This window comes from Palaemon carinicauda, chromosome 29, assembly GCF_036898095.1.
Source record: "Palaemon carinicauda isolate YSFRI2023 chromosome 29, ASM3689809v2, whole genome shotgun sequence".
Lineage (NCBI taxonomy): Eukaryota > Metazoa > Arthropoda > Malacostraca > Decapoda > Palaemonidae > Palaemon > Palaemon carinicauda.
Genome location: NC_090753.1, coordinates 77,287,288 through 77,303,224, shown reverse-complemented (window position 1 = coordinate 77,303,224; position 15,937 = coordinate 77,287,288). Strand labels below are relative to the sequence as shown.

At 35.6% G+C, this 15,937-nt stretch overlaps 1 protein-coding gene across 4 annotated transcripts in view; it reads left to right on the top strand.

Annotated features, from left to right (window-relative positions):
- NANS (N-acetylneuraminic acid synthase) overlaps positions 1–15,246 on the top strand; it is a 39,421-nt gene extending 24,175 nt beyond the window's left edge. For all 4 annotated transcript variants that reach the window (XM_068352824.1, XM_068352822.1, XM_068352823.1 and 1 more), the window contains exons 4-7: positions 4,823–4,946; positions 7,827–8,062; positions 10,611–10,781; positions 11,793–15,246. In XM_068352824.1, the coding sequence (XP_068208925.1) occupies positions 4,823–4,946; positions 7,827–8,062; positions 10,611–10,781; positions 11,793–11,978 (717 nt within the window). In that variant the 3' untranslated portion in view covers positions 11,979–15,246. The remainder of the gene's footprint in view (positions 1–4,822; positions 4,947–7,826; positions 8,063–10,610; positions 10,782–11,792) is intronic.
- The last annotated feature ends 691 nt before the right edge of the window (positions 15,247–15,937 follow it).

Genomic DNA, 15,937 nt, shown 5'->3' with positions numbered 1-15,937 from the left:
AAGTGTTCGACAATGGGGATTCATCCTCAAATCAGCTACTTTTTGAAGTGTTCGACAATGGGGATTCATCCTCAAATCAGCTACTTTTTGAAGTGTTCGACAATGGGGATTCATCCTCAAATCAGCTACTTTTTGAAGTGTTCGACAATGGGGATTCATCCTCAAATCAGCTACTTTTTGAAGTGTTCGACAATGGGGATTCATCCTCAAATCAGCTACTTTTTGAAGTGTTCGACAATGGGGATTCATCCTCAAATCAGCTACTTTTTGAAGTGTTCGACAATGGGGATTCATCCTCAAATCAGCTACTTTGTGAAGTGTTCGACAATGGGGATTCATCCTCAAATCAGCTACTTTTTGAAGTGTTCTGCAATGGGGATTCATCCTCAATTCAGCTACTTTTTGAAGTGTTCTGCAATGGGGATTCATCCTCAATTCAGTTACTCTATGAAGTGTTCTGCAAATGCGATTCATCTTCAATTAAGCTGCTTTTGAAGTATTTTTATGGGTATTCATCTGTTGCTTTTTATAGTGTTTTGTAATGGGGATTCATCCTTTAGCTCCTTTATGAAGTGATCTGCATTGGAGATTCATCCTCAATTCAGCTACTTTTTGAAGTGCTCTGCAATGTTGCTTCATTCTCGATATAGCTATATTTTGAAGTAATTCTGCAATGGGGGATTCATCCTCAATTCAGCTTTAGAATAATGAATGCCCATGACCTTTGACGTCACGACGTAAACCAACCAATAAAGCTATTTTCCAAAATAGTAATGGACCCCCTTCACTCCTTTCAAATCACTCCCCTTCCCGTCAACTCCTTTCTCCTCTCCTTCCCCTCAACTTATTTCCTCACCCTTCCCTCCCCCAACTCCCTCCCCCAACTCCCTCCCATTCCACTCAATTCCCTCCCATTCCACTTAATTCCCTTCCCATCCCCTCAATTCTCTCCCTTCAACTCCTCCTTCCCCCTACTCCCTACCCTTCCTCTCAACAAGTTCCCCTTCCACTTCCTCTCTGCTGCTACCCCTCAGCTCCCTAAACTCCCCTCCACTTTTCCCAGCTCCATCCCCTTCCACTCAATTCCCTTCCCTTTCCCTCAGTTCTTTCCCCTTCCCCTCAACTCCCTACCATTTCTCTCAACTCGTTTCCCTTCCCCTCAACTCCCTCCTATTCGACTCAAATTCCTCTCTTTCCCCTCAATTCCCTCCCCTTCTGCTCAACTCCCCCCTCCCCTCCCCTCTTTCATAATTTTCCGGAGGCAGCAAAAGACACCTGGTGTTGTGTACCCCCAATCACAAGAACCCGAAAAGGAAGTCATATCGGAAACAGCTGATTGGGGAGAGAGAGAGAGAGAGAGAGAGAGAGAGAGAGAGAGAGAGAGAGAGCAGGTTTCGATAAACGTTCTAATTAAGAGAGGCGTCTTTGATTGAGGAAACCACTTATTACGTTTTGGGGGAAGATGAGACGGACATGAAGGGAGATGTTTGAATAGATTTGGTCTTATTTGGTCTGAAATTTAAGGTTGGTTTTATTTTCAGTGTTTTTTATTTATTAATTTAGTTTTATTTTATTTTATTTTCAGTGTTTTATCTAATTTATTAATTTAGTTTTATTTTATTTTATTTTTTATTATATAATTTATTTATTTGATTTTATTTAATTTTTTATTATATAATTTATTTATTTGATTTTATTTAATTTTGTATTATATGATTTATTTAATTTAATTTTGTGTTATATAATTTATTTAATTTTATTTAATTTTGTATTATATAATTTATTTAATTTTATTTAATTTTGTATTATATAATTTATTTAATCTTATTTAATTTTTTATTATATAATTTATCTAATTTTATTTAATTTTGTATTATATAATTTATTTATTTAATTTTATTTTATTTTTCATTATATATTTTATTTAAATTTTACATTGTATTCCGTAGGTGGATAGCGCCAACAGTGCGCCTCACGCGAAACACTGTAGGCATTAAGGGTTATCGTTTCCTCCTTTTTGAACCCCCTTTTTAGCCTTTTAATTTACGCCAGTTTGCGCTTCCGTTTCCTCTATCTTGCTGTTCAACTTCTTTTAACTTTCATCTTCAGATGCGAAGTTTTCCTCCCCAGTTGTACCTTAGGAGTGAATAGCCTCCCAGACCCAGCGCTGGACTTTATGATCTAAAATTTCCATATTCCTATCTATCCAATTACGCCATATTAGATAAAATGCGGATTTTATAATTTTTAGTAATGGTGAATTTTAAATTTTCATCTTTTAAATGTTGAAGGTTTTTAGTCTATTAAATTTAAATTATAATTTATTTTTAATATGTTTGTTTACCAATAGCACTAGCAATTTCTATATTCTGCACATTGCTGTACAAAAAGACCTAAAATTAAAATTTGGTCAGTACAACTTCTACCTTTTTCGAAATCCTGATTGTTTATCTCTCAGCTTTTCATCAATTTCTCTCAATTCTCTTTAGAATGAACATTCTAACGTGTAATTGAATAAAACTAAAACAATAACAAACACAACAAATGCAGTCATTTCTAGTCCACTACAGGACAAAGGCCTCAGACATGCCAATTCAAGTCTGGGGGCTGGCCACTGTGGATTGGTGATAGTGGGATATATTTGCCTGCTTGCTTACAGCAAACCAACCTAGTATGGGTGTCCCTGACTAGTACAGCTTTGCTGATCATGGCGATGCACAACCCCTTTCACCACATTAAGGTATCCCCTCTCAGAAAGGGAAATAAAACTGAGGTATCCTTTATATGCTTTAATGTCATTCGAACATCGTATTTTTAACATCAGTAATCCTTGTTGGACATTCATAGTCTTGGAACTTCTCTACTCCGTAATTTTTTTTTTTTTTTTTTTTTTTTTTTTTTTTTTTTTTTTTTTTTTTTGGTGTTTATGTAATTTTTATATTGGTAAATCCTATTTATCTTTAAGTATTTTCAACTTTCCTAATCCAATTTTTTTTTTTTTTTTTTTTAAATTAGAATTTTCCTTTTGAAGTGAGTCAACTACAGATTCTAAAATGACTTTTTTTTTTCTTTTATTGGATTTTGTCCCACTGATAGTAACCCTAAATTCCCATCATACCCTTATTGTGTCATTTTAATTTTCAATCCCATTAACATTTTTTGAAGTTGAATAACCCTCCTTAAAGATTAGAGCAATCCCCTACTTCCCTTAACATTCATTTGTGCTACTGTAATATTACAGTAATCCCAAATTCTCTAATTCTTTTTTGGTATTAGTGTAATATTACAGTAATCCCAGCTTCCATAATCCTTTTTTTTTTTGTATTGTAATATTACAGTAATCCCAAATTCTCTAATTCTTTTTTGGTATTAGTGTAATATTACAGTAATCCCAGCTTCCATAATCATTTTTTTTGGTATTGTAATATTACAGTAATCCCCACTTCTTTAATCCATTTTTGGTATTATTGTAATATTACAGTAATCCCCACTTCTTTAATCCCTTTTTGGTATTGTAATATTACAGTAATCCCCACTTCTTTAATCCCTTTTTGGTATTGTAATATTACAGTAATCCCCACTTCTTTAATCCCTTTTTGGTATTACTGTAATATTACAGTAATCCCAACTTCCCTAATCCTTCTTTGGTATTACTGTAATATTACAGTAATCCCAACTTCTATAATCCTTTTTTGGTATTACTGTAATATTACAGTAATCCCCACTTCTTTAATCCCTTTTTGGTATTGTAATATTACAGTAATCCCCACTTCTTTAATCCCTTTTTGGTATTGTAATATTACAGTAATCCCCACTTCTTTAATCCCTTTTTGGTATTGTAATATTACAGTAATCCCCACTTCTTTAATCCCTTTTTGGTATTACTGTAATATTACAGTAATCCCAACTTCCCTAATCCTTTTTTGGTATTACTGTAATATTACAGTAATCCCAACTTCTATAATCCTTTTTTGGTATTACTGTAATATTACAGTAATCCCCACTTCCCTAAACCTTTTTTGTTTTGGTATTACTGTAATATTACAGTAATCTCAACTTCCCTCATCCCTTTTTGGTATTAATGTAATATTACAGTAATCCCAACTTCCCTAATCCTTTTTTGGTATTAATGTAATATTACAGTAATCCCAACTTCCATAATCCTTTTATTAGTATTACTGTAATCCCAAGTTCCCTTATCCTTTTATTGGTATTACTGTAATATTACAGTAATCCCAACTTCCCTATCCTTTTTTGGTGTTACTGTAATATTACAGTAATCCCAACTTCCATAATCCTTTTATTAGTATTACTGTATTACAGTAATCTCATCCTTTTATATAAATATAAATATTGCTTTAACAACTTAAGATTTGCATTTGACATATTTGTGTTTAGTGAATCATGGAAGGAATTGCAAAAGATGATAGAAGATTTAAATAGAGAAAACTGAAATGTATAGAATTAACATGAATATGAGTTAAAACTAAGTTAATATTTATTGAAAATGCAAAAAACAAATACGAGTTATGAACAAACCTCCAGATATTAATAAAATACTGTATAGCTACTTAGCACAGACAATAAGTGTTTAACCAAGCACATGAGACCGAAATTAAAAGTAGGATAAGCATGGGATGGAGAGATTTTAGTAAACAAAAGAAGATTATGAAAATCTAAATACCGCTTTCTCTAAAAATAAAAGTATTTATTCAGATGGCGTTACCAATACTAACGAATGCACCAGAACCTTGGAGCCTCACTAAAGCCTTAGATAAATGTTACAGCCATTTTCAGCTTCACAAAACTTTTTCTCTTTCAGCCATCGGTGTTATTTCTGACCGACTTGGAAGTGCCTTTTTTAAAAGTGGGTTCTGGGGACGTTCACAACATGCCTCTCCTTAGGGTGGCTGCAGCTACCGGGAAGCCTCTTGTCATATCTACAGGTTAGTTCGACTTATTATTATTATTATTATTATTATTATTATTATTATTATTATTATTATTAGTAGTAGTAGTAGTAGTAGTAGTAGTAGTAGCTAAGCTACAACCCTACTTGCAAAAGCAGGATTCCACAAGCCCAAGGCCTCTAACAGGGAAAATTATAGTAGTAGTAGTAGTAGCAGCAGCAGCTAAGCTACAACCCTACTTGTAAAAGCAGGATTCCACAAGACCAAGGACTCCAACAGAGAAAATTATAGTACTAATAGTAGTGATAGTAGCTAAGCTACAACCCTACTTGGAAAAGCAGGATGCCACAAGCCCAAGGCCTCCAACAGGTAAAATTATAGTAGTATTAGTAGTAGTAGTAGCAGCTAAGCTACAACCCTACTTGCAAAAGCAGAATTCCACAAGGCCAAGGGCTCCAACAGGGAAAAATAGCCCAGTGAGGAAAGGAAATAAGGAAATATATAAGTTCAAAGGGAAGTAATGAGCAATTGAAATATATTTTTTAAGAACAGTAACATTAGTATACGGATATCCTGAGGTTATTATAGCTCGTTTTGTAACCAAAGTATACGGATATCCTGAGGTTATTATAGCTCATGGTGTAGCCAAAGATATCCACAGGTTAGGTCACTGACATCCACAGTTTAGTTCCACTAGTAACCAACTATATCCACAGATTAGTTCAGCTGACATGCACAGAATAGTTCACTTACATCCACAGATTAGTTCAACTGGTAACCAAATGTATCCACAGATTAGTTCGAATGGTAAGCAAATGTATCCACAGATTAGTTCAGCTGACATTCTCAGAATAGTTCACTAACATCAACAGATTAGTTCGAATGGTAACCAAATGTATCCACAGATTAGTTCAGCTGACATTCTCAGAATAGTTCACTAACACCCCACAGATTAGTTCCAATGGTAACCAAATGTATCCACAGATTAGTTCAGCTGACATTCTCAGAATAGTTCACTAACATCCACAGATTAGTTCGAATGGTAACCAAATGTATCCACAGATTAGTTCGAATGGTAACCAAATGTATCCACAGATTAGTTCAGCTGACATAATCAGAATAGTTTACTGACATCCACAGATTAGTTCGAATGGTAACCAAATGTATCCACAGATTAGTTCAACTGACATAATCAGAATAGTTCACTGACATCCACAGATTAGTTCGAATGGTAACCAAATGTATCCACAGATTAGTTCGAATGGTAACCAAATGTATCCACAGATTAGTTCGAATGGTAACCAAATGTATCCACAGATTAGTTCGAATGGTAACCAAATGTATCCACAGATTAGTTCGAATGGTAACCAAATGTATCCACAGATTAGTTCAGCTGACATAATCAGAATAGTTCACTAACATCCACAGATTAGTTCAAATGGTAACCAAATTATCCACAGATTAGTTCAGCTGACATAATCAGAATAGTTCACTGACATCCACAGATTAGTTCGAATGGTAACCAAATGTATCCACAGATTAGTTCAGCAGACAATCTCTGAATAGTTCACTAACATCCACAGATTAGTTCAACTGGTAACCAAATGTATCCACAGATTAGTTCAACTGACAACTGCAGAGTAGTGTGAATTTTTACCAAATAAATCCAGATTATTTTTGAGTGGTAACCAAAATACATCCACAGATTACTTTGACTGGAATCCACAAATATTCACTGACTGTTATCCACAAATTAGCTAGACTTGTAACCAAAGATGTCCACAAATTAGTTAATTTTATACCCATTGATACCATTAGTTAGTCAATCTTATAACCACACATGGCCAAATATTAGGCTAATGCTTGCAAGTCTCGAAAAATTAATTAATTTGATATTCTTAGTTTAGTTAGACTATATAAACTAAGTCTAGTGTGTTGTATATCCCCCATGTCAGCTCTTCCACCACCGGATAGGTTATTAGATACTTCTGTTGCATTTATTAATTCATTTTCTGTCTAGATTGAGATATTCGATATTTTCCCAAATCCACATTTTAGTGTTTCTTCTTGCCTAAAAATTACCCTTTGGATTTAGTAATGCTCTCTCTCTCTCTCTCTCTCTCTCTCTCTCTCTCTCACTCAATGTCTTAGTAAGGTTCTTGAAGTTGATTATTACATTATTACATGTTTGGAGAAACATTTCTCTCTTTTTATCGCCTGTGTAAGTAGTAATCCTATATTTATTTAGTGAATAGTCTCTCTCTCTCTCTCTCTCTCTCTCTCTCTCTCTCTCTCTCTCAGTAAGCTTCTTGAAGATGATTATTTCATGTTGGGAGAAACATTTCTCTCCTTTTATCTCCTGTGTAAGAAATAATTCTATCGTTTTGTGAATATCTCTCTCTCTCTCTCTCTCTCTCTCTCTCTCTCTCTCTCATAACGAGGTAAGTGGACTTGTTCATAGACTCGCTTAGGAAGTGTATTTTTATTGTTATTTTCCACCTTTATAATCAAAGTATTTTTCAAGTTCATAAGATAAAATGACTTAGCAATTTCATAAGCTTGATTCTATTATGAATATATGAATTCACTTTTTTAATTAAATACGTGGTCATGTTTTCTGGTTCAGAGAACATAACTTTCATTTTTTTTAGGCATATGATATAAATGATTTTCTGTTATTCCGTTTGGTTTAAGTGGAGAACAGCTTCTATCTCTCTCTCTCTCTCTCTCTCTCTCTCTCTCTCTCATACATATTCAAAATCAGAATCAGATTATATCATATATTAAGAATTCAAGAAAGTAACCAATCAGAAATGACCAAGTAATGATGTCATCAACAAATCTATGACGTCATTACCATTTTATTCAAACACGTATTTCATTTTCATTTATAAAAACCCATTGATAATCTTGCAGGCATGTCAGACATCGCCTGGATCTCGAAGGTGTACGACGAGTTGAGCTCTGCCACGGAACCTCCCACGCCCCTGGTGATCCTCCAGTGCACGTCTGCGTACCCCACGCCCCCGGAGCACGTTAACCTGAGGGTCCTGGATACGTACGCTCAAGTATTCTCACACGCCCATATAGGGTACTCGGGGCACGAATTGGGCATACACATTACTGTAGCTGCCGTTGCTCGTGGTGCTAGGGTGAGTACAAGTTCACTCTTGACATATAAGCCCTTTTGGTAGTTATGGGACAGGGTGTAGGGATAGCAGTTTCACTCCATAGATGCGTCACTTGCCATACTTTGCCCTCTGGATAGGAGATGACACCTATGAATAATTATATACTGTATTTCAAATGCTGCATTATTAATGGAAACTATATGTACCAAACTTTCAAAACATGACATTCATAAACTTGGACAAGTCTTGTCAGAAGTACACTACACGCAGTGTTATTTACCTCAATCTTTATGCTTTTTTGTTTCCTAAATATTAAGATCTTATTTTCCAACACAATTTTTTAACCCTCACTTGGTCTTTTTCCTCCTTAAATTTGTGAATTATATTTTTTTCATCAATTTATCATCACTAGTTTTTTCAACATGAATAAACCAGCTGAAGATACTCTGATCCAGCCTTTCAATATCTCTTCAAGTTATGTACACAATTATCACCTTTTTTCCCACTAAATGTTAAAGGTGTGTGGTTTCAGTTCCAATTTCATCTGAAGAGACGCTTACCAGAATGCCAGACCCACTGTTTTGCACAATCAAAGCAGTAACCTTCCAAGTAAACAGCTTAAACTCACGGTCTGAAGAGGGGATCGATCTGCCGCCATGCGAATGCAAGTCGAACGCGTTACCACTGTACTAGCCATGAGCTAGTACTCCTTACAATGTGTATACTAAGCATAGCTTCATCTTAACTGTTTCAACTCCTTTTCTTTCATTATTATTAGGCAAACCTACTTCACTACCAGAAAGGAGATTTGGCTCAACAGTTTCTTCATAGTTCCCACTTTGGTTTCCATAATCAGCCCAAGTCACTTAACCAATCTTTCTTTTAGACTTCACTGCCCTTGTTGTTTATTATGACTATACATTCCTTTAATCCTACAATCATCTAATGTATTTCTTCTCAAAGGATTATACGAATCATCTACTTCCTTTCTTCCAACATTCATACTAACATTCATTGATCCAGCTTTCAGGATTCCTTCATCCTCCACGGCATTGTTTACATTTACAAGTTTCTCCTCTTGCAAGCACTTTGAAACTCTGCAACAAGTTCCAGCTGTTTCTCTTTGCTATCCACAGTCAGTTATACATTACTTGTACCTGTAAATATCAATGATTCCACACACCACATCTACTGACCTTTCCCCGACTTCTCCCAGTGTTCTATCCTTGAATATCTTTAAAGCACCCCTAGACATAATACACTTTTCCCCCATCCAGTTTGGCACTAACCCAGTCACTCTCTCAATTCTATAAACTCTCGCACTTCACTTTATAAAACCTGATAATTATTCTATACTTTTTCAATATCCCGAGTATATTTCCCCTCTGCTCCTGGTTAGTAAAGAGGTAACGTGGTCGCCTAGTATTCGCATAACAGTAAATCGATCCCAGGCCAGGACCATGAGTTTAAGATGTTGACTGGGGAGATCACTGCTGTAATTGGGCACCACATTGTGGGGTTAGGATTGCCCGGCTGATGTTCTGGTGAACATTTATTCTGATGAAACTGGAACTTTGTTGATGTCATAAGATTTTTTGGTAGCTATATGTACTGCCATTTCCCTTTACTTTCAAACTACTGACATGTGGTTCCGTAACACTTGAGTTATGACATGCGTCTTACTTTCTCCCTTGAAAATTCGATCATATTCTTACCCTGCATACAAAGTTGACATTATACGCGTATGATTTTCACAGCCGCTCTCTTATGTTCAATTATGTACTATGGAACGGTTATTCTAATATATTTTATTCAGTACCTTGTTCAGACACTCCACAAAAACCCTGGTCTGCAAATTAACTGTTGCCATTATATATATATATATATATATATATATATATATATATATATTATATATATATATATATATATATATATGTATGTATGTATGTATATATCATATATATATATATATATATATATATATATATATATATATATATATATATATATATATATACAGTATGTCCTTGTGGTCTAGTGGTTATTGACCTAAACTCCCAATTGAAAGGCCAGAAATCAATCAATCTCAATCTCTCTTGAACTAAGCTGTGAAATATGTAACTGGTAGGTAGTTGACTGCAGGTGGCCACAGTCAATAAGAAAGGCATGGAATCTAGCAACTATTACCTGGATTATCAAATGATCACTTGTACAAAGGGATTCCATTTGTACAATGATGATGCCACAAAAATTGGCCCATGGTATGTACATGGGATCATTCAAGAATACCATCTTTTATCCTCAAAAAAAAAAATATATAAAAAAAACCTCGGTGTTCGGTCGAACTTAGAGTGCCCACCTTACATGTGACTCAGGTTCTTGCTTAGACAGCCAGTAAAGACCTTAGTGATTTCAATATCCCTGCCCCTGTTGAAAAAAAGCCTTTAGTCAAAATAAGTAGATTTATTTGTAAGGATTTATCACCAAAGAAAGTCATATTTGCTAATCATTAATATTATCATTATTGTTGTTGCAACAAAGTGTTGACACCCTATTCTTCTTCCAGGTGGTAGAACGCCACTTGACCCTCAACAAGAGCTGGAAGGGCAGCGACCACTCCTGTTCACTGGAGCCCCATGACCTCCGCGAAATGGTGAAGGCCATTCGATGCGTGGAAGCTGCCCTAGGAAGCCCTCTCAAGGCCTTTCAACCCTCGGAGGAGTCTTGCCACATGAAGGTCAGTTAAGGTTTTCATTTTTGAGCCAGCTTGAAAAGGTAGGATCTCAGTATTGCTATATTTTATATTGGATTTTTTATCATGTTAGAGATGTTAGAGTTGTACCATCTGGACTCCCTGAGTTATTTACCAAATAGCGTGACTGCTTTTTATATCGATGATGATAGTCTTAACTAAGTGAAGGTCATGGCTTAAATTGTGGCAAGGCTAATAGTTATTCTTAAGAGGCTCATACAGTCCCTTTTTTAATTGCTGGAGGAAAGCATAATAAGTGCAGATATGTTTGGCTGTGTGTAGAATTTTATTATATACTTTCCAGAAGTATAATTTATTGTTTATCAATGTGAATTCAGTTATTGTTGATAAACTGCTCACGGTGCACTCACAGACTATTCCTTTTTGGCAAATACCAAAAGAGTTTTTCCTATGTATTTGTTCTTGATAAAGATCAGTATTAAGGCTTCCAATACTCTGTTGTAAATAATATGTGGAGAATGCAGTATATTTGTGCCTTTGGATGCACAAAATCGTCATCACACCCACATGCAACTAAATGTCAGATTTCAAACATGAACCTACACACATAAAGCACCTCAAGTCAAGTACGGTGAAAATTTAGATCTTATCATACCTTCAACATAAGAATGGAATTCCTCAAGTCTTATACTATTATTATATTTCAAGTCATGCATTGTTATTGCCCTATGACAAAATTTCAGATTTAAAAAACTAGCCACAACTGACGTAGAGTAATTTCCTGGACATATAAGGATTTCTTTTATAAAGTGCAATGCTCATCTCATGATAAAATTCCAAATGGCATGAACTAGCTTTAACACAAGACTATATTTCGAAATTCAACTGCCATATGCAGCATGTGAAGAAATTCCAGAAGTTAATTGATTGATGTAAACTGGCATGGCAACACCCACGGTTATCAACGCTTGAATTGAATAGTTTTAAGCCTTCTTCATATATGACAACATATTCCTAAGCCTTCTCTGTCCTCAGCTGGGCAAAACGATAGTGGCAGCCAGACCCATCAAAGCCGGCGTCATGCTGACGGAGGAGGATTTGGTGGCTAAAGTGGCACACCCCAGGGGCGTCTCCTCCCAGAGGATAGACGACTTGGTGGGAGGGTACCTGAACCGCGACGTGGACGAGGACGAGAGCATAATGGAGGCGGACATCTTGTGAAAACGCTCCGTGTGAAGATGCCTTTGCTGGAAGCTACGCGCCCGTGTCTCTCTGGCTGTAGCTGAGGTCGACTCAACAAAGAAGAAAGAAGAGGTCGAAGGTTGTGTAGATAAGGATGGAGTGAAGAAAAAGAAGAATTGTGCGTTGTTGTGGTTGTGTTTTGGGTTGTGAAGATGGAGGAAGTGAAGCAGAGAGAGGGAATAGGGAAGTGGAAGATGATAATGGTGATGAGGTAAAGGAAAACACAGGAGGAACGAGGTGAGGAAAAGCTAATAGAAGTGAATTAAAGGATGTTAGAGATCCTGGGAGTGAAGATTATACAAGAAACAGTGAAAACAGAGAACAAAGAAAGGAATAACGACCGAGGGAGACACCCTAAAAAGCACGAACATCAAGAAAACAAAACTTCAATGAAAAGAAAATATTAAGAGGTTAGGATAAGGTGTCGTTCAAGGCGATGTTTTAAGCCATCTTTATTTTTGTACATTTTACCTTACATTTCTTTTCTCTCTTACTGTCATTTACAAATTTAATGGTATATTTTGGGGCGGGGGGCCTTCTGGGAATTGCTAAGCAAGACGGGATAAATATTCACCAGCATTTTTTAACATCAACATGATTTGCATTCTCTGACAGGGCTTATCTTTCAGCATCAGAATCTTATTTCCAGACGATTTTTAGCAATCATTATAACTGAAAGAGCAGTGACTGTTTATTTATCGCGAATACCACTATGCAAAACTTATATACATAGTAGATACATGTATGTTACTCAGACGTGATACGGTCAGGTATTTTTCACGTTGGCGTCAAACGGATATGTTTTCGACAAGTGCCGCTCACAGTCGCTGTTGTATTGTTGCTTAAATAACCCTTTCACTGCCGTTGGTAGCTCGGTCAAAATTTGTAAAGGGTAAACATCTTTTAAAATCAACCAAAACTTATCCACAGTCGCCGTTGTATTGTTGCTTAATTTAACCCTTTCACTGCCGTTGATGACTCAGTCAAAATTTGAAAAGGGTAAACATCTTTTAAAATCAACCAAAACCTATGAAGTTGCTATTCATTAGATAGGTATTAATGAGAACTTTTTAATAAATAACAAAACTAGGATTTATGTGGTCTTGAAAGATTTTGCTACATCACAAGATTTTTTTAAGTCACGCCGGGCAGTGAAAAATGTTAACTCTTCATTGAAACAGTTCGAAGCAATCACTTCAGTCTCACACACTGGTGGGAGAGGGAATGTGTTCTCAATGGGAGTAACTGTGGTTTTTGTCAATTAATTCTGTTATTTGGGTGTTAGGGTGACTCGTTAAGGGATCTGGGTTAGATATTCAAGGGTTCGGATTAAATTATTGAGGGTTCAGGTTAAATTTTCAAATTTACGTTAAATTATCAGGGGTTGGGTTAGATTATTAAGTGACCAGGTTAAATTTTCAGGGTTCAGGTAAATTTTTAGGGGTTTGGGTCAAGTTTTCAGGCGCCCAGGTTAAATTTTCAGCGCTTTGGGTCAATTTTTCAGTGGTACGAGTTAAATTTTCAGGGGTAAGAGTTTAATCTCAGGGATTTTGGTTAAATTTGCAGGGGTTCAAGTTAAACTTTCAGCTGTCCAAGTAAAATTTTCATGGGTTCTGGTCAAGTCTTCAGGTGTCCATGTTAAATTTTTAAGGTTGGGTTAAATTTTGAGGGGTTTGGGGACAGAATGTAAGGCATAAAAGTTAAAAATTTCAGCGTCTCATGTAAAGATGTCTTAGGTGTAGAACAAAAGTTTCTAAGAGACGGGTTTAAATTTCAATGGTCAAAATATAAATTTCACGAGTCTAAAACAACCTGGGTCAAAATTAGAATTTCATGGGCTCGGGTAAAAATTTCAGATATCACTGTCAAATATCAGGGATATCCATCAAAGGTTTAGGGGTTCAAATTAAATATTAAATGGTCAACATTATATTTTTGGGTGCAAACCTAGCTTTCATGGATCCAAGTAAAAATTTTAGTGATGCAGATGAAAATTTCTAATATATTTTTAAATGGTATTGGACATCTTTAGCCAAAATAATTGTGGATACTGGCGTAAATTCGGTAAGAATTTTCAATATATCTTTAAGATGTAAGACCATCGTGATATATAATTGGTAAGCCCAAGATATTGTAAACCAAAAACCCAAAGATCAAATTATTTCGAAGACCCCACGACTATCAAAATTCCTCAAAGACCCCTAGAGTCCATGACCAATAGGATTCACTTATCAAGACTAACATGGTTGAAAACATCAAACCTTTTTCCTTTTTTCATTAAAAAGCCAAGAACATGTCTTTATCACGAAGACCCTGAGAACATCAAAAGTTCTTAAAGACTCCTAGAGTCAATGACCAATATGATTCTGTCTAAGAGTCAGTCAAGACTCAGTCAGTAGAAAATACCAAAGCCGTTTCTTTTTCATAAAAATTCCAAGACCCGAAGACAATCAAAATTATTCAAAGACCTTTAGAATCCATGACCAATATGATTCTGTCTAAGACTCAGTCAAGACTCAGTCGGTTGAAAATACCAAAGCCATTTCTTTTTTATGAAAATATCAAGCCCCGAAGACAATCAAAATTCTTCAAAGACCTTTAGAATCCATGACCAATATGATTCTGTCTAAAGCCCTGTCTACACGATCGAGCGTGCCTGACGGGCAAACAGTGATAGCAGGCCACAATAGTTAGTGAAAATGGGGGTTGATGACGTCAGAAGCGGGAAAACTAAAGACAGGGATCTGGCAACACTGTATGATGCCAGATCCCTGTCTGTGGTTTTCCCGCTTCTGATGTCTTTAACCCTCATTCTTACTAACTAATGTGGTTTGGTATCACTGTTTGCCCGTCGGCCATGCTCGATCGCGTGGACAGGGCTTAAGACTCAGTCAAGGCCAAGACGGTTGAGAATATCAAAGCCGTTTCTCTTTCATGCATGAACATTCCAAAACCCCAAAACCTTTTAAAATTTCCCAAGGTTCTAAAGATCATATATACACCAGTACACCGTTACTCCCCCCAAGGACATCATCCACCCTGTCTCACAGCTTTGCACCCCCACGGTAATAAAAGAGAGCACTGGCTATCAGTCAAGCTATTTAACCATTTTATCCACTGTTGAAACTAGCACACATGTTCCTGCACTTCATGAAGCTGTTCATCCACTGGAGATAAAAACAAATATGCCGGTATTTACATAACATAGCTCAGATACAGGTCTTGCCAAATTGCATATATACATATATATATATATATGTATGTATATATATATATATATATATATATATATATATATATATATATATATATATATATATATATATATATATATATGTATGTTTGTATATATATATATGTATATATATATATATATGTATATATATATATATATATATATATATATATATATATATATATATATATATATATATATATATATATATACAGTAAAACTACAGAAAGTGACAGTGAATGTAATTGTTTTTTGTTTTCATTTAAGGAGTTTGCTGTGGAGCATCAAGTTTCCCATGTCTTTTATTCCTTCATTGTTATTATTATCAAGCCAATATAATGTTTGATATAATAATTCTAAGAAACTGAAACCTGGCTTTTATGTAATATGAAGTAGACTTAGAATCTTTGAAATCGGACCCGTTTACGTTAAATCCCTGAAGAAATCATCCAAGATAATAAATGATCTGACTTTGAGGATCACATGAATTATACAGTACTCCACAGGGAAAAGGGTCACTTAAAGTGACCTCGTTCTCATTAAGTAATTCATGGGATACCTTGGTGTTCATGATCTCTAACCTTTGCTATCAAGAAGTGAAGTGTCTCAGGCTGCCTCATGAACACCTGTCAATCTACCTTTTGTGACCCTAATTTTTGCGAACTAGTCTATGCTCTTTTCTAATTTCTTTTTTCTTCCTTTC